The sequence below is a fragment of the Pogona vitticeps genome, chromosome 1 (assembly GCF_051106095.1).
Source record: "Pogona vitticeps strain Pit_001003342236 chromosome 1, PviZW2.1, whole genome shotgun sequence".
NCBI lineage: Eukaryota > Metazoa > Chordata > Lepidosauria > Squamata > Agamidae > Pogona > Pogona vitticeps.
In genome coordinates, this window is record NC_135783.1 from 70,029,392 (window position 1) to 70,049,322 (window position 19,931).

At 40.2% G+C, this 19,931-nt stretch overlaps 1 protein-coding gene across 5 annotated transcripts in view; it reads right to left on the bottom strand.

Annotated features, from left to right (window-relative positions):
- SNX9 (sorting nexin 9) overlaps positions 1-19,931 on the bottom strand; it is a 78,410-nt gene that overhangs the window by 49,782 nt on the left and 8,697 nt on the right. For all 5 annotated transcript variants that reach the window (XM_020809627.3, XM_078383223.1, XM_020809644.3 and 2 more), the window contains exons 2-4: positions 5,016-5,102; positions 3,973-4,047; positions 771-884 (exon numbers count right to left, since the gene is read on the bottom strand). In XM_020809627.3, coding sequence (XP_020665286.3) covers positions 771-884; positions 3,973-4,047; positions 5,016-5,102 — 276 coding nt within the window. The remainder of the gene's footprint in view (positions 1-770; positions 885-3,972; positions 4,048-5,015; positions 5,103-19,931) is intronic.

Sequence of the window (19,931 nt, forward strand, 5' to 3'; positions counted from 1 at the left end):
CCATACTATAACATACACAATACAAAAATAAAGTAGAAAATAAATAGAGAGAATAAACAGAAAGATCAGGTATTGGCTGGAGGGAAGGCCTGAATGTATAGCCATGTTTTTAATTGACTTTTAAAGGTGCCCAGAGTGGGAGCCGCACGAATCTCAGGAGGGAGATTGTTCCAGCTGGCTAGTCAATCATCACTTATCCTATGGTTTATGAAATATTTTGAGTAAACTCAGCTTCCTTAAAATTTCCTTACTTCCTCTTTCTCTTATTTTTATCCCCCTCTTCCCCCACCACCACCCTCCCACCCCAATAAGGCTAAAACTTAAAAATTTCACTTTACATTTTTCTTCTAATTTTCACTGATCTATTTTCCTCCCTATTCCCTGAGTTTTTAGGAACTTGCTCCCTTGAATAGTGGATAATGTTGTACACTAACTCTGTCTATTTAATTCATTTTGTTCTACAATACACTCTTCATTAAGTCACAGCACTGTATTTGTCTGAAATATCCTTATGTCCTCTGATTTCACAGGCATTGTGTCTTCATTTTATGAATCTTATTCTTTGTTTATCTGCTGTGATTCAAATAAATCCTCAGGTTAGACTTTATAGACCACTGGGGCAAACAACGAACCACATTTTCAACAAATATTTTTATAATTCACTACAAGAGACTTCAATGAGGTTTTGTTTCACTCTTTATAACTTGTCATGCTTCTGGTGTTTAAGGAAATAAAGCATGCTCAAAGGGGAAACCAAGATATACACCTACTTGACTATTATTTTTTGCAGCTTGTGAATTACTCTGTGCAGTGTTTGATGAAAGATGGTCAAAGAACGCTTGGTCAGCTACTGAAGTTCCATCTTTGGCACTTTCATGTAACATCTGAAAAAACAGAACACTGCTGAAAGGCATTTCTTGATAAAACATATAATTTTATATTAAAGAATAACCTTTGAACTGAAGTCAGAAAAAATACAATATATATTTAAATATAACCAAATATCATTTGGGATGTGCTCTTTCATATTTTTAGATTGCAAAGCTCAAAATTCTCCCAGAACTTCCCAGACCGAATTCTGGGAGTTGCAGCTCACAGACACAAATCTGTAGACCTTTAGATTTTGCTTTCAAACCCTCCAAATGGCTTTTGAGTTACTATATCTCACACAGCTGTGCTCCCCGCATCCCAGAAGGAAGCTACTATGTTTTATTTATTTATTTATTTATTTATTTATTTATTTATTTATTTATTTATTTATTTATTTGTCATTGTAAGTATATACACAGTATACCCATACAATGAAATTCACAGACACCAGAGACCAGACACATGCACACACATAAAATTCCCCAAAAACTCCCAACCCACTAAAAAATCTCCCAACACTCCCCACTCACTAAAAATCCCCACTAAAAATACAAACATCTACACCGCAGGCCAAGTAACACAGTCCAACTAACTATTCACTACTGGTGGTCTTTAAGCTCATTATTAAGTGCAATTATAGCTCTGGGATAAAAACTATTCAGAAAACGTGTGGTCCGAGTCTTAATTGTTCTATATCTTCTGCCAGACGGCAACAGTTCAAAAAAGTTATAAGCAGGATGGGAAGAGTCTCTCAGGATGCTGTGTGACTTCCTCAGACAGCGGGATGTGAAGATGTCATCCAGGGTTGGTAGCTGGAGCCCGATGATATTCTGGGCAATTTTAATGGTTCTCTGTAGAGCTTTTTTGTCCGCTACAGAGCTACTCCCAAACCATGCCAGAATGCCATAGGTTAGGACACTCTCAATGGTGCTACGATAGTATAACAGAGATAAATGCTGAGATAAATTTAACTTGCTGAGCATTTTCAGGAAATACAGCCTCTTTTGTGCCTTCTTCACTAGCATGTTGGCATTTATATTCCATGAGAGGTCCTCTGAGATGTAAGTGCCCAGAAATTTGATGCTTCCTGGAAGTTGTAGTTTTTTAGGAGGCACCCTTTATAAAGCCTAATGGGCAGCAAGACTACGACTCACAGTGTCCTTTGTGCTTAGGAGAGAAAAAAATCCAGAAAAAAACTACAGTATTTTCACATGTTTTGCCAGAACTGGCCACTAGAGAGGGCCAGAGATGATGCTATGTATACCTGTTAGTGAAGAATACATAGTGGCCAATTCTGGCAATGCATGTGAAAATATTTTTTCTGCGTTTTTTCCTTTTACCATGCTATATATATAGCATTTGCTATTATCCATAGTTTCAGTAACCACAGGGGGCTTGTAACCAATCCCCAGCAGATATTGCAGTCCTACTGTACTTGACAAAAAAATACTAAGAGAAAGGGTTTTCTGTTCCATGTATTTGTCTATCAAGAAGGTCAAAGCTTAAAGGCATGGGGAGAGGGAGCAGAAAAAAAGGGAAAGCCTTATGCAGTCATTTCATCTGTCTGCACTATGTGTGGCAGATCAGAACAAGCCCTATTACTTTCCATTTTCTCTTATTTAAAGCTTTTCATGGAGTATGGCCTAGCTATTAGCCCTTTTCAGGCCCCTCATATTTAAAAATACAGAAAGGTAGCTTTACCAAACTTATTTACTGCCTTACAAAAGACAGTTGGCCTATTTTATTAATTTTAATCTTATTTTATATGAAATTGCTAGGAGAGGTTCTCCAAAGTTGTGGGGTTTACTGTCACCAGTATGTTGATGGCACCCTACTGCATCTCCTTTCCATCTAAATCCAAGGAAGTGTTTTCAGTCTTAGATCCCTGTTTGGTTTAAGTAATGGGCTGGGTGAGGGTGAAGAAATTGAAACTTAATCCAGACAAGACGTGGTCCTGGTCAATTTAAAGGCAGATCAAGGAATAGGGATACAGCTTGTGCTAGCTAGGGTTACACTCCCTCTGAAAATGCAACTGTGCAGTTTGGAGCTGCTCCTGAATTTGATCTCTGAGTCTGAATGCCCAGGTTTCAGCAGTGGCCAGAAATGCCTTTGCAGTTAAAACTAGTGTGCCAGCTGCACCCCATTCCTAGAGAGGTCTGATCTGATCACAGTGACAAACGCCTTAATTTTATCTTGGCTGGATTACTGTAATATGTTCTACATGGGGCTGCCTTAGAAAAGTGTTTGAAACTTCCAGCCACAAGTCCAAAATGCCACAGCCAGATTGTTAACAGGGGCTGGTCACAGGAATCACATAATCCCATTACAACAGCTTCACTGGCTGGCAATCCATTTCTGTTCACAATTCAAAATGCTCGTTCTAGCCTATAAAGCCAAAATAGCTTGGGTCCAAGATGTCTAAAAGACCGTATCTCCCTATATGAGTCTGCCCAGGTATTAAGATCATAATGAGATGCCTTTCTCTCGGTCTCTGGAACTCCCTCCCATGGGAGGCCAAGCTAACCTCATCCTTGCTGTCTTTCCGCAAACAAAGACCTTTCTCTCCAGGCAGGCTTTCCTTGACTGACCAAGGGGATTTTTAAAAATGAGCATTTTGTTCTGTTATTTTACTTGCATTTTTAATATTGCTCTTATTTATAAAATTTTAGATATCTGTTTAATTCTTTTTTAATGTTATAATTTATTGTTTTAGCTTCTGACTTTGTTTTTTTAGTACTGCAAGCCACCTTGGATCCTTGAGGAGAAAGGTAGCATATAAACAAACAAACAAACAAAGTGGGGCAAGTTGCCTTATTGGCCCTGTTGTAAAAAAATGGAAATTTTAATGTATGAATTGCTCACAGTGATATGAGAACAAGGTTCTTTGGCCAATTCATTCGAGAGAGATTTTCTAGTATGCATGTCACACACTACAGAAGAAAAGTCCACAGTTTTGGAGAAGGTACCAAGCAGGAGCAATTAAGCAATGGCACAAGCAATGGCTTTTCAGAGTACAGACTTATTGTATTATGTGAATGTGGCCAGTCTGTAACAAAAATATTTTACTATGCTAATGAATATTGTATTATCGTGTTATCTTACTTCAACATAGTCTGTTGGAACCAGTCCTCGCTCTCCGTGGCTGTTTTTGCCTTCCAGCCAGCCTCCACCTACATCCTGCAACAATAAAAGAACAAGGACATTACTGCTTAATATAAAGCTAAGGGATCATTCTTGCTTATTTTTAGCAATTATTCTACTGAGTTTTTAACATGTTGTATTATATCCTCTGTATCTCATTTTCATTATTATCTTCCTCCAAGCACAAAACTTTATCCATAACCATAACTGGTGATATTTTAAGTTGAGAGAAGTGACCTATATCAGGCTTATGGTTAATTTCATGGCTAAGTGGAATCTGAACCCAGGTCTTCCTAATTTCAGTCCAACATTCCATCCAGTATATCACATTCATTCTGTGGAGACCGGGAATAGCTAGGACTGAAGTTCTAGTATGCTCACTAGGAAAAAGAGTATATTTTTAAAAGTATATTTTTGAAGAAAAAAGATACATGTGCTACATGTTGATTTCTTGATAATTATAAGAATTGGAACTATTCTATACATAGAAAATTCAACTGCTTTTCAAGGACTGATGATAAAAAATATTACAACTGAAGTTCCAGAAATTGCATTTTTACTGACAAATTTGCACTTGTTCAAAACAAAGTTCCATCAAATTCAAGGGAATCTGTTCCCAGTCAAAGGTAAACCAGATTACAGCCCCAATAGCTTAACCTCATGAAATGTATTTGCATGCATTTGCAACTCCATGCAATATTTCAGAAAAGAAGTTGGAATGATAAACCCACAGAGGTCCAGTTTTTATCTAGAAAAAGACATTCATCAGAAAGTGACCAAATATCTCTCTGGCTTCCTTTTAAATAAGAATCTTTTATTTATTTCAGCAGATCATTTGCCTTCAACCACCAAGACAAAAAGGGAAAGTATAAAGAAACAGTAAACAGCATACTGATCAGTTTCCAAATTCAACAGTAAAATTACTGTACTGAATATTTTCTTCATCAAAATCCTAGGAAGTCAGTTAGTCCATGATACTCCTATTTCCACTGAACATATCTTACCGGATTGGTAATTGTAATGATTTCTCCTTCATTAACTGTCAGTTCATTGTTTCCAGGTTCAGCAGCAAAATCATATATAACCCGAGCCTGTAAGGGAACAAAAATGTGAACTTTGAAAATCTGAACTCCAAAAATCCATATAAAAGTTTAACCTCAACAACATTTTAATGCATCTACAAGAGAACTATGATTCTTTGAATTGTCATCTGTGAACTCACACATATATTTCTACATCTGTGGAAACCCACTTCCCAAATTAGCAGGAGCTGTATTGTATTTTGTGGGAATGCCACCCCTTTCACTATAGGTATACAGTGTAGAGTGTGTGTTCAGTGTTACCTTGAACTTCTCAGTTGCCATTTGTTGTCAGATAAGTCGCCTAGACTGAGGAAACAAGACAGCCAGAGAGAAGGCTGGGTTGTATGAGTTTACAAACAATAATTCAAGCAACCAGTTACGGGTAAGAATTCTGTTCTTAATGGTCTTTGCATCTCATACAGTTTGGAGTCTGGACAGCTATCTTACTAGAGGAGGAAGTTATTTTGGAAATGCCAAAATAAATGTTGCCAAATACACCTAAGCACTGAACAACTGCTCGGCTGAAGAAGTCTGTCATGTCACTATCTACATTTGTAAGGTTAATGGTAATGCATTATATATGGCAAGGAATGAACCAATTCCAAGTTGATGGGTCAGTCAAAGTGGAATAGATGGGCAATATGCCACACCACTCATCAGCATGTTAAGTGAGGACAGAAGACAGAACTATTCTGCTGAAAGATGCATCAACAAAAGTCCTTGCACATGCTGACAGCTAGGACCATATACCCTGTATCCCTGAAAATAAAACCTAACCTGAAAATAAGCCATACTATGATTTTTCAGGATGCTTGTAGTATAAGCCCTACCCCTAAAATAAGCCTCAGTTAAGTGAAACCCCGCCCTCCATCATTATGCAGCAACCAGAAGATGATGACACGACTGTATTTGAATAAATGTAGATTGTTGTATATGAAAAAATAAAATATCCCCTGAAAATAAGCCCTAATGCATTTTAAAGAGCAAAAATTAATACAGTGGTGCCTCGCTTAACGATGTTAATTGGTTCCAAAAAAATCGCTGCTAAGCGATCATCACTAAGCGAAATGCGGTTATCCACTGAAATGCATTGAAAACCGGATAATCCATTCCAATAGAAACGAATTGCCGTCCTTAAGCAAAAATCGCCATAGGAAACATCACTAAGCGAAACGCAGTTCCCCAATTGAAATGCATTGAAACCTATTCAATGCATCTCAATGGGGGGGAAAATACAACAACAAATTAAAAAAGAGTCAGAACAAAGTCAAATTTGGTTAACAAAAGTTTTATTAAGTGCACTTTATGATTTCAAACATTTTAAACAGTAAACATTAACTTTATAAATAACAGAAAAACATTTAAAAAACAGCAAACATGAGGCTGTTTAAACCATTGTTAAGCGAAACAAGGGACCCAAAATTTAATCACTATGCGAAGCATGGTCTCAACCATCGCTAAGCAAAAATCGCCCATAGGGACCATCGTTAAACGAAGCGTAAAAATGCTCCGAAAAAGTCATCGCTAAGCGATTTCGTCGTTAAACAAAGCAATCACTAAGCGAGGCACCACTGTATAAGATTCTGTCTTATTTCAGGGAAACATGGTAGCTATTATTTATTTATTTATTTATTTTATTTCTATCCCGCCTATCTGGTCGTACTAGACCACTCTAGGCGGCTCACAACAAACAGCAACAACAAAATTTTAAAACATTACAATTTAAGAAAGATAGAAATTAAAAAGGTATAGAAAAAAAAATCGTCAGGAGTTTTCTGTTGGAAAGGCCCGCTTATACAACAGCGTTTTTAATTGTTTCTTGCAGATTTCCAGCAGAGGATTGCTCAGAGGGCCAATGTAGCCACTGACCTTGTGGAGTAACTCTAGAAGGGAGAAGACAAAAGTAGATGAACCTTCTGCTAAAACCAAGCACAGTAAAACTGAAGAAAATCTGCAACATCCTACATCACACAGAAACAAACAAGGGGAATGCCAGAATAACATCTGTGCCTTACAAACCACCATATCTTCAGGGTGCACTTAAAAAAGAGGAAGCACTCTGATTCAGGTAGAAAGAGGGTACCACTCTAGAAGAAAGATGATACTGAGTCAAACCTTTTCCTTTTTTCTGGGAAGAACAAGACAGTGAAAATCAACACAAAGGGCACAAAGGCAAAGATGGAGGTCACAAGGGTCGTCCTTAGTTTCAAATGGTTTTCTCATGACTTGGGAAAGGACATCAGACAGAGACCAATGGGGTATACAAGGCTCAACCTCAAGATAGGAGTTATTAAGTTTTCCAAGAAACTTCCATCCATTTGCACTGTAGAAAATGGGAGGCAAGCATTCAAAATGAGATCAATGACACAAAATTGCAATCAAATAAACCCTGGGAATCGAAGAGAATGTAAGCCTGAGATCTTCCACACACAACAAAAAAAGCAAGAGCTTGTGAATTCCAAAGGAAGAAAGACTTCTTGCTTGCAAACATCTGGGAAACCACCCACTGTTTCTCATACATGGAAATTGTAGAGGGCTGTCTGGAGGTCCAAAGAACGACTGCAACTTCCAGAGTAAAAGGGATCATAGATAGATCTTCCAAGCTCTTAGGGAGAGTCCTGAATTCTAATTCTTCACCCAACCAGTCCATTCTATTGAGTCAGAAGATCTGGCCTCACTGGAATGTGATCAAACTGATGGCAGGACACGTGGGAACAGAGCCATAAATCATGAGTGGTGGGCCTAGTAGAGTGCAACCTGAATGATATTTAGAGCTTCCTCCCTCGTCCTGGTGATGATCCAAGGAATGAAGGAAAATGGGAGATGAGCAAATGATCCCAATGTACTAGAAAGGAATCATCTTTAGAACCAGTACTGATCCATGCCTTGTTGCAAATCCAGGGACATTTCTTGTTCTCAGCTGAAGCAAATTTGTCTATAACAGGAGAATCCCATCTCTGTAGAAAGTCCGGGAAAAATAAATGTTGGCATTTCCACTTAAGCACTGAACAACTGCTCGGCTGAGGGAGTCTGTTATGTCATTATCTACATTTATAAGGTTAATTGTTATGCATTATATATGGCAAGGAATGAACCAATCCCAAAGTTAATTGGTCAGTCAAAGTGGAATAGATAGGCATATGCCACACCACTCATCAGCATGTTATGAAAAATTTGCTCAACCCTTCACTTGGATCTGCTCTGGCTTGGATGCTGTAGTTGATGCAGGCATTCTGGATATAACTTTGACCCCTGACTGTCCTGTGATAATGGGTAATTTATTGTTCGTGCAGTCCAAGGATGTGATCAGGAACTTTGGAAAAGTGAAATCTACCACATGCATTCTGGATCCTTGCCCTTCCTGGCTCATTAAGGAGTCAAGGGTGGATAAGTGATTGCCTTCTTAGAACAAAGCAGTGTTGCAATCTATCTAAAAGAGGCAATTATGCAACCTTTATGGGGGTGGGGATCCTTTTCCAAATCAATTCTGTTGGAATATTGTAATTTCAAATATTCCATTCTTGGGCAAGGATCTAGAGCTTTGGTAACTACATAGACTTAGAAATCTCATGCAGTGGTTCCTCGACTTACGACCGTCTCTACTTACGACCATTATGAGTTACGACCAGCTCCGGCCACAAAATTTTGCTTCGACTTGCGGCTGGAGCTTCCAGTTACAAACACAAGAAGGCAGGGGGAAGGTGGAAAATTCAGATAAGTAAAACTCAACCAGATAAGTAAAACTCAACCAATAATAATGGCCATTTTATGGAAAGTAAGCTTAAATTTCTTTGCCCAGTGGTGCCCCACATGACGACAACCCCACGACGGAATCGCTTGACGATGACTTTTTTGTGATTGCAAAATGGTTCCTACGGGGTTTTTTCGCTTTACGTTGATTAGGTCCCTGCTTTGCGAACAGTTTGTTTGCAAAATGATGTTTTTCCAGCTCCGCAAAATGGCTTCCCTTCGCAAAATGGCTGACTTCCCCTCGCAAAATGGCTGTTTTCCGCACGCCTGCTTCAGAAGACAGCGATTTTAAACAGCTAATCGGTGGTTCTTTATGGGCAATCGCTGGACGATGAGGTATTTCCCCATTGGAACGCATTCCAGTGGTTTTTTTTTTTTTGCATGATGATGATTTCGCTGTACAGCGATTTTCCTGGAATGGATTATTGTCGTCATGTGGGGCACCACTGTACACAGAGCAGTATCAGCCAAATGTCACAGTAGAGCAGGATCTCACCTTAGAATTCACCAACAGAAATTACTAAAGTTCAGAGCCCCTCCCTTTCTCCCTTGTGGTGGAAAAGATACTATGGTCACCAGCAGCAAATACTACTGAAAACCACAGGCCCATATATATCCCTTGATAAGACTAATCATATGACCAAGGATATCCAGAATTCAACCTTGCATTGCTGATGACTTATTATGGACTAACCCAGGAACACTTCTAAGATCTGATGATACACTGACTAAGGAGGCTCAGGCTGGAAGAAGAAAAGGAAACACAAAAAATTCAGTACTATCCAATGTCCTTTCCTCTTACCTCACTGTAAGTAAGCTGCAGACAACATGAATCATTCATTCCCCATTTCCTACAAAACATCTGCATAATACTTTTAATATTCATATATTTATGGTTTTTATCATGGCCACTGGTCCCATCACCTCCTGGCAAATAGAAAAGGAAGATATAGAGGCAGTGACATATTTTACTTTCCTGGGCTCCATGATCACTGCAAAAGGTGACAGCAGCCACGAAATTAAAAGACTCCTGCTTCTTGGGAGGAAAGCGATGACAAACCTAGATAGCATCCTAAAAAGCAGGGATACCAGCTTGCCGACAAAGGTCTACATAGTCAAAGCTATAGTTTTTCCTGTAGTGATGTATGGAAGTGAGAGATGGAAAGCTGCCGAAGAATTGATGCTTTTGAGTTGTGGTGCTGGAGGAGGCTCTTGAGAGTCCCCTGGACTGCAAGGAGAACAAACCTATCCAATCTAAAAGAAATCAACCCAAGTGCTCACTGGAAGGACAGATCCTGATGCTGAGGCTCCAATACTTTGGCCATCTCATGAGAAGAGAAGACTCCCTGGAAAAACCCTGGTGTTAGGAAAGTGTGAAGGCAAGAGGAGAAGGGGACGACAGAGGATGAGATGGTTGGAGAGTGTCACAGAAGCTACCAACATAATTTGACCCACCTCCGGGAGGCAGTGGAAGATAGGAGGGCCTGGCGTGCTCTGGTCCATGGAGTCACAAAGAGTCGAACACAACTTAATGACTAAACAACAACATTGATGGTATTTAGCTTTAATGTTATCTTCTAATGATGTAAGCTGCCTCTTTCTACTCGTTGTTTTTAGCTTTGAACATTGTCTTTCAATGATGTAAGCCACCTTGGGTCCTTTTTAAGGAGAAATATATTATAAATGGGTAAAAATATTATAAATGAATGAACAAATGATCACCCTTTCATGAAGCACAGTGACAGTAGTCACACTTATGCACAAATACAACCAGATACTTCCTCTCTCCAGTCATGATAAATTTACACGAAAACTTGCAGATTTCTGAACTAGTCTGAAAACCAGTACAGTATTATAACTGCACAGATTACTAAGTCAATGAGGGCTGTGTGACATGGGAGTGAGGTCAGTACTCACTGGGATTTGGGAGACTGCATCTAGTTCCTACACAGCCATGAAACCTATTTGATGTCCTTGGGTCAGTTGATCTCTCCCTGTCTGAACTGCAGTACTTTACTGGGGTGTTGTAAGGGTAACATTAGAAAGAAGGCAATGTGTAACACCCACACCTCATTGGAGGATAGGTAGTATGCAAATATGACTAATGAATAAGCAAACAAGCCAAGGGCACAGTAAGGCTGTCTGTCCCAAAAGACATTTACAGGATAGATCGACTTCACTATTTGTATTCTCTATTGGGAATAAAGTGTAACTGAAGCAATTTACAATCTCCTTCTTGATAATAAGGAGGAGTTAACTAAGGATCTCTCTAAGGTACACATGCTTCTACCTCCCTCTGCACAGCTTTCTTCCTCCTCCGTGCAGTGATTGTTTTCAACCTCATTGGTTCAGGTCACGACGGAGCCTCGTGCTTGCAGGGTGGAGTCACGTCAGCACTTAGTGGTGAAATCCCACGAGAGAGAGGCGAAACCTTGCCTAGCACGCTGAAAACTAGAGGGTATGTTGGGGTTAACCCTTCCTCAGTATGGTACTTTATAAGGTAGTAGATGACATAAGGGTCCTGCATTATAGAGTTTACAGTTTAGATTTGACAAAAGAGAAATGACAGATGACAAATTGAACAGGGAACTAATATTTGTTTGTTTGTGTTATTAGATTTATACCCCATCCATCTAGACCAATGGTCTACTCTGGGCGGCATTACAAAATGTAAAAACAATTGAACCAATAAACATGCAAAAATCCAAGATGTGAAAATGTAAACATTAAGATACAGCAGGAGGGAAAGCCTGCCTAAATAGCCATGTCTTAAGTTTACTGCTATTGTTTTATCTACATAGTCTTAGGCTTAGCTACAGGCCTAGTTGCAGTAAGTTATTGAAACTTTTCTGCTAAAATTGACTCCCAGATCTTCATTCAGAGTTGTCTTTAACACAATTTGCTTAGTGTAGTGCAAAAGAAGAAATGAATTTTCAGTTAAAGCCATTTGCTTAACCTTCATAAAACCAACAGTGGGTATTCAGATTAGCGTATAGATGATCAACCCTATTTTTGCTACAAGATAAAATAAGATTGACCACATACCACAGTACATATTAGGGTTTAGTAAATATTTGAGAATCCGGTGCTATCAGCTCTTCTGTGAGTTGCTGTAACTGCTGCTGGTTAACAACTGTTGGCTCTATGACCTTCTCACTTCATGAGGGCTTACTACCTAAGAGCAAGCCATGCGTAGACATTCTGGATATGGCACACTGTATGATCAAGTGGCCAAAGTACTCATGTAATACTTCTCTGCTTTAAGTGCATATTAAATGATGCAATATGACCAGTTTCTTCTTTTAAGCCACAAAGAACTGAACAACAAAGTAGAGATAGGGTTTGTGCTGATTCATACATGTGACACCACAAGTGCCACACGTTCCTTTCCCCTACATCCCCTCCCACTCATCAGATGGAGCAGTGCACACTCCTCTCCTCCCCTTTGGCTGTACAACCAGTCCCCATCAGGAACATGGCTTTGCTTGTCCTCCCTGATTGTCTGTATGGGTGATCAGCCAAGGAGGCGGAGCAGGGAAGCCCACGCTCCTGCTGGAGACTGGTTGAACAGTCAAAGAGGACAGGAGTGAGCGATGACTGGTGAGTGGCACACCCAGCCACGGAAGCAGGGGAAGGAAATGCACGGCACTTGTGGTGCCATGTGTACGAACTGGCATGAACCTCCGAACTGAAGTTTGTGCCCATATGTACAATGAAATCAATTTGTGCAAAGTATTACACTAATAAAATATATTACTGTCTAAACATACTAGAAGTCTATACTGTATCGATAAGCAGATACATTCTAACACCAGGAATGCAGTATTTTTATTGCATTAAAAGCAACAAAGAAGACTGTCAACACTTTTCCAAACAGAACAAATATGTAACTCTCCAGACATTCTGGACTACAACTTCTGACAGCCCAACTAGAACAGCCAATAATGAAGGATTGTAGAAGCTGCAATCTAAAAAGAGTCAAGGGGCGATACTTTTCTAAGCCTGGCGTATAAAACATGGGCTCTTTTCTGCGGGCACTAGGGCAGCTGTTAGTGCTAATACCATTATCAGAAAGCTAAACAATGTTTCTCTTCAGGAATTTAATAATGGATGGGAAAAGTAGATTATGTTTAATTTACTAACTTTATTCTGAAAATTTCTGCAAGGAACAAATATATACCAGCTTTTCTTTTGCCTCTACAGTATCTACCCTAGCTCCAATTTTGTCCAGTGCTATTAAATTTATTAAATCTGTATGTGAATACTTTTTCCTAGTTTTGCATATTTCAAAAATGGTATCTTCTTAGAATGATCTTTTGTTCACAGTTGTTTTTTGTTTAAAAACAGACAAACCAAATTTCAGTGAAGTACTAGTTTTACGTGTGTTCCATGCAGTACAACACAACAAGGATAACACAATTCTGTCACAATTTTACCTGATGACTACAGTCTTACGTGAAGCACACAAATAACTATGCAAGCTCCATAAAAGGCATGAGAGTGATGTGAACAATAAATATTCAAACCCTAGTTAGCATATTGTAGCAAGGCATTAATTTTTATCCTATCAAACTGCTCTAATTACAGTCAGGAAACTTGTTTGAGGGCTTTAGACACAAATGGAATGCATACAGAGAAACAATTACTAGCACTGCTGAGTGGAAACAAAAATCTTCAACAAGATAATTGCAATATCCTTCAGCTTTGTCAGAGACAAACACAGAATGAAGATGAATTTTTCCTCCACTTGATTCATAACATTTCACTCATTGTAGAGAATGCTAAAACAGTCTTTTGAAATGTTGTATCATCATTGTTTCATGACTGAACTATATTTTATTGACTGTATTAAATACATTTGTGTATACTGTATTGGAGAAACTGTACAGCAGAAGTAAGGAATAAAATGTGAGAGAGAAGTAGCTTTCTATTATTTAAAAAAATCCCCAGTAAAAACAGTTTGGGACATAAAGTACGTATAGCAACAATAAGAAATTATTCTGTAAACTACCTGTGATATATCTTGTGTAACATTTTAATTAGGTTGTGCTGGCTTTCAGACTGATAGTCTGGGACACAACTGAACCAAGAGAACTATGGAGCAATTTTCACCCAGGAGCACTTTTATATTTATATTTTTACCAATATTTCTACTAGAATCCTTAAGATGTCTCCAAATCTTATATATATTTGTAAGATCTTATTTGTATTTTATAAAATACAAATGTATAAAATCCACACACCCACAAAACAAGAGCAACTGAGCTTGAGCAAGTATTCAATTTGGCATTTCCCCTTCCTGTTTGTTCCCACATAGTTCTTCCTAAAGGATGGCTCTGTGCTGCTGTACTCATTATTATCAACTGGATCTGTACTATAAAATGAGCATGTTTCATTTCAGGACACATATCAGTTATACTGTACTATCCACAAAAGAATGAGAGGTTCTAGTATGTAACTACATGTTGGCAAACGTATTTTGATTATGAAACTTAAATAATATTATTTCCTCAGATGTCTATGAATACATGTCTATTTTTTAAAAAACAAGTCTGGTTTTTAAAAGTTTTTACTAGAAATAAACACTGAATATTGTGTATGAGAAACTACCCAATGAGTCAATAAAGTAGTTATATTCCAAGAAGAAATGTTGCTCATATAGTTTTCTGTTGCTGTTGTTTTCATGCAAATATCCATAAAAGTTAGGCAATACAGAACTTTTATTATCTGACTTAACTTGTAAGAACTTTAAAAAAATTGCTGATCTGCTCTAACTGTACATTGTGGTAGTTCTTTAAAAACCAGAGGAAATCTGGTACATCAATTAAGGCCATAGCAAAGAAACTCATTCCCTGGATCCAAAGTTTTCATGCAAAAATAATGCCAAAATACCCAAACCACCAGACAGCTAAGCCCATGAAAAAAATTTAGATTACCAGCACAGCAAGTATAGTCAACAACATACCAAGGAACAGAACCATTCTCAAGAACTGACAATCACACATATAATAAAACAAGGAATGTATACTGTAGCAGTTGGTATTTTCCTGACTGTGAAAAGCTAGAAGTATACTTCAGAAGATATTGAGACTGAAACAGAATAATTATTTATACTACATGGCACATTCAGCTGTAGCAGCAAGAACAATCAGGAGGAGAGGAAACAGAGCTTTCTCTAGGTACTACATGTTGCCACATCAGTCCCCCAGACATTTGTGTGAAGCCATAGCTTAGAAGGAGGCCATATGGTTTACAAGCAGAATGTCTCAGGTTCAATCAGGAGACATTTCCAGGGACAATCAAGACTTCTGAAATCCTGAAGAGCTGCTGTCAGTCACTGCAGCCAGTACCACTGGAGATGAAACAGAAATCTGAATCATTACGAAGGTTTTTTATATTGTTGTTGTTTAGTTCTTATGTCCGACTCTTTGTGACCCCATGGACCAGAGCATGCCAGGCCCTCCTGTCTTCCACTGCTTCCCAGAGTTGGGTCAAATTCATGTTGGTAACTTCGATGACACTGTCCAACCATCTCGTCCTCTGTCCCTGCTCCTCTTGCCTTCACACTTTCCCAACATCAGTGTCTTTTAAAGGGAGTCTTCTCTTCTCATGTGATGGCCAAGGTATTGGAGTCTCAGCTTCAAGATCTGTCCTTCCAGTGAGCACTCGGGGTTGATTTCCTTCAGAATAGGTTTGTTTTCCTTATAGTCCAGAGGACTCTCAAGAGTCGCCTCCAGCACCACAATTCAAAAGCATTAATTCTTTGACGGTCAGCCTTCTTTATGGTCCACTATCATTTCCATACAACGCTACTGGAAAAACCATAGCTTTGACTATGCAGACATTTTTCGACAAGGTGATGTCTCTGCTTTTTAAGATGCTGTCTAGGTTTGTCATTGTTTTCCTCCCAAGAAGCAGGCACCTTTTTAATTTCGTGGCTGCTGTCACCATCTGCAGTGATCATGGAGCCCAAGAAAGGAAAACCTGCCACTACCTCCATATCTTCCCCTTCTATTTGCCAGGAGGCGATGGGACCAGTGGCCATTATCTTAGTTTTTTGATGTTGAGCTTCAGACCATTTTTTGCACTCTCCTCTTTCAATCTCATTAAGAGGTTCTTTAATTCCTCCTCACTTTTTGCTATCAGAGTGGTATTATCTGCATATCTGAGGTTGTTGATATTTTTTCTGGCAGTCTTAATTCCGGCCTGGGATTCCTCCAGTCCAGCCTTTCGCATGATGTATTTTGCATGTAAGTTAAATAAGCAGGGAGACAATATACAGCCTTGTTGTACACCTTTCCAAATTTTGAACCAATCAGTTGTTTCATATCCAGTTCTAACTATTGCTTCCTGTCTCACATATAGATTTCTCAGGAGATAAATCAAGTGGTCAGGCACTGCTAACAACAAGGCCAGTGGAGGTGATGACATTCCAGTTGAACTATTTAATGTCTTAAAGATGATGCTGTTAAGGTGCTATACTATGCCAGCAAGTTTGGAAAACTCAGCAGTGGCCAGAAGATTGGAAAAGATCGGTCTACTTCCCAATCCCAAATAAGGACAGTGCCAAAGAAGGCTCCAACTACCATACAACTGCATTCATTTCACATGCCACTAAGGTTATGCTCAAAATTCTACAAGGTAGGCTTCAGCAGTATGTGGACCGAGAACTGCTGGATTTCAAAGGGGCAGAGGAGCTAGAGACCAAATCGATAACATGTGCTGGATTATGGAGAAAGCCAGAAAATTGAGAAAAACATCTATTTCTGCTTCATTGACTACGCAAAAGCCTTTGACTGTGAGGACAACAAACTTCTTAAAGAAATGGGAGTGCTGGGCCACATTATCTGTCTCCTGATAAATCTATACTGTATGTGGGACAGGAAGCACCAGTTAGAACTTGATATGGAACAACTGATTGGTTCAAAATTGGGAAAGGAGTACGACAAGGCTGTATATTGTCTCCCTGATTATTTTTTTATATATCCCACTCTAAAAGCACATTATTTGGGCAGTTTACCTCCTACCTCTAAATAAGTAAAATAGAAATAAAAATAAAAGGCCTTCGGCTAGTGCTGGGAAATGACAGTTGGTACCATTTGATCCTCTCTTGGGAGTGTTCCAAAGCTGAAGCCTCTTGTGATTCTGACCATGACTGATATAGGTTCCTGTCAGCCTGCTCTACCACACTAGGTTGTTGTGAAGAGAAAGCGGGGGGAGAACAATGTATACTGCCTTGAGCTCACTAGAGGAAAGATGAAACATAAATGCAAATAGTAACAATAGCAGTAGCAACACCACTACTATGGATGTGAGAAAATCACAGTTTGTGAGGTTTCTGACATTCAGAATGCTGTCACAACAGTGTGGCCTAGTTAACAGAATCTACTGTAGTTCTCACTGGGGTCCATGTTATTGCTAAGGCTGTCACTTATGCTTGGGGAGAGGAAGGCCTCCAGCCATTACTTTGCACCCGATACCATCAAAAGGAAGACTGAACTGCAATTCAGATTTGGTGTGGCAGGACTGTTTTGCTCCTATTCTGAAAATACTGTACTGTATATATTTCTCCTGACCCAGGCCATTCCAAATCAAGCAAGGGATGGGAAGAGGGCAAGAACTCATCCATCCTGAGTTCTGCTATAACCAAAGAAAAAAAAATGAAGAGTCACCATATGGCCAGAACAAAGCCTGACTATGATTGAAGTCATATGCTCCTGTTTCAAGAAGATCCTTGTATCATCTGAAATTCATCTGCCATTGCTCTCTGCCAAAACCGAACAGTGTGGCAGATGAAAACACAACAGCAAAATGTTTATTTAAGAACACGTCACGTATACTCCATGTAGCTTCTTCTTAAAGGGGAAGAGTGAGTGTGGTGAAACTGGTAGAAAGCAGAACCCGAGATACACTTTACAGTGATCCATGAAACTCACTGGCAAACTTGGGCCAATCAAACAGAACTGTTATGAGAATAAAGTAGGGAGGATGGCCATGTTTGCTGCTGAGTTCATTGAAAGCAAATGTGGCATATAAATTTAATAAATAAATTATCTTTTCAACTGGCTGAGTTTGCAAGTAATGGTTTGTTGAATTATACTCTGTTGCAATGCCTGAATGGATCCCACTTTAAATGTTCCCTGTTAGCTGCACACTGGCAGCTGGAGTTAGTGCCCATTTAGTTCCAGTTTTGGCTGGAACTCTGCACTCAAGCGCATGGGGTGAGGCTCCCATGCAGCATGGCCAAAAATTAGAGGGAATGTTGTCTGATAGTCAACTAGAATCCAGAATGAGAAAGCATGGCTTGTTGCTGGCCCACAAATTATAGCTTGTCGTTATGTCAAAACCTAGAAACATGATTTGTTCCCCAGCTAAAACAGGAGCTGATGAAAGAGCAGAAAAAGAAATGATTTTATGTAAGTAGAAGAAACTATGATTTATTCAGTCATATGCAAGACAAATTGTGCCCAAAGCAACAAATCATAGCTACCACGGCTTAGTGTAAAATATAAACATATCTAATGAGATCGTATCACCCATACTCCTCTATCCATCTAGGCCTCTATAATTCCGAACTCTCTAACAATGGTTCCCAAACCTTTCCAACTCATGGCTTCCTTAACTTACTGGCCACTGGCTGTGGCTCCCCTAATATGATACTTTGGGTGAAGGGGGGAGAAGGGAAGGGGGAACCCCAGCCTAAGTAGTACTTCTGCAGAAGTCGAGACAATTTGGGAAACTAAGATTTGGGACTGAAGAGGGAAGGAAAGAGGAGGAAGAAGGGAAAGGAGGGGGGAAGAATTCAGAAGGGCATTGAGAGAAACAAGCCAGCCCAAAGGCAGGTCCTGGGGTGTTCTCCTGACTTGCCCCCATCAGCTGATGAGAGGATAGAGTCCCATTCCATCCCAGGCCCGCGAGAGCTTTTTGCACTTGCCCCCTCTGACGAGCCCTGGCTGGGGTGCCTTGACAGAGACACCCCCAAAAAAGGGGGAAAGCATGGGAGGGAGAGCATACAATCTGGGCTGTGGGTGGAGGATGAAGGGGGCCTATAAGGGGACCTTCCCCTCCCTCACCCCCAGCAAACTTTCATGCCAGCTGGGAGGGGTGGGATTTCCCTTCACAGCTCAGGCTCCTGGAGAGGCCCTTCCCTTCCTGTGGCTACCTGGCTCGCGAGTTCTTCCAATGGCCCACAGGTGCTGAGGCCAAGGAACTGACGGAATATAGGCTTTTGCACTGGTGGGAAAGGGTGGGATCTACCTACACACACACTGTGTGCACTCCTGGAGCAGCCCTCCTCTTCCCTGCCTGTCCATAAGCTCCTCAACTGCCCTGGGACCCAGGCTTTCAAGCCAGCTGGAAAGGGCAGGATCTCCACAAACATGCTGTGAGCATGCTAAGCGCAGCTGTCTCCTCCCCTCCCCTGCCTGCCTGCCGAGTTCCCCCAATGGCCCACGGGCACTGAGGCAGAGAGATCAGTGGGAACCTGGGCTAGGTGCCAGCATGGTTCCAGGAGAGGCAGGACTGCATGCAGTGGCGGCGGCTGCGGAAGCAGAGCCTTCCACAAAGGGACTACATGTGGCTGGGGCAGCAGAGGCAGCAGGGATAGGTAAGCATTTCCAGGGTATCGGGGTACACAGGCTGATTGGGTCCCATGCCTTCCTCCGGTGAGCAAAGGTGTTGGGGAGATGAAAGGAAAGCCTGGTCAATTCCAAGGATTATGAGGCACTTCTGGCCAGGTTTCTAGGTGTCACTAGGTGTCGCAGTGCAGTTTGAGAAACACTCCTCTAGAACCCACCAAAGCACAACCTCCAGGTTACATTTGTATTGTACCTGTTGTTGAAGGAGTGCAGATTAACATTTTACTGAAAACGTCCCAAATTCAACACCCTCCAGATATGCTAAATTACAACTCCTATCATCAACAGCAAACACTCAGTTTTGGGGATGGAATGCATTGTACTCTATCAGTTTGGGAGGCTGGGAAAAGACTGCTTTAGTCCTACAACAACTTTGTCAAGCATGCTATGAGAGCTTAATTTACACAAGCCATTTCACATATTAGCAGGGAAATGACCTTGCAGTTTTCAA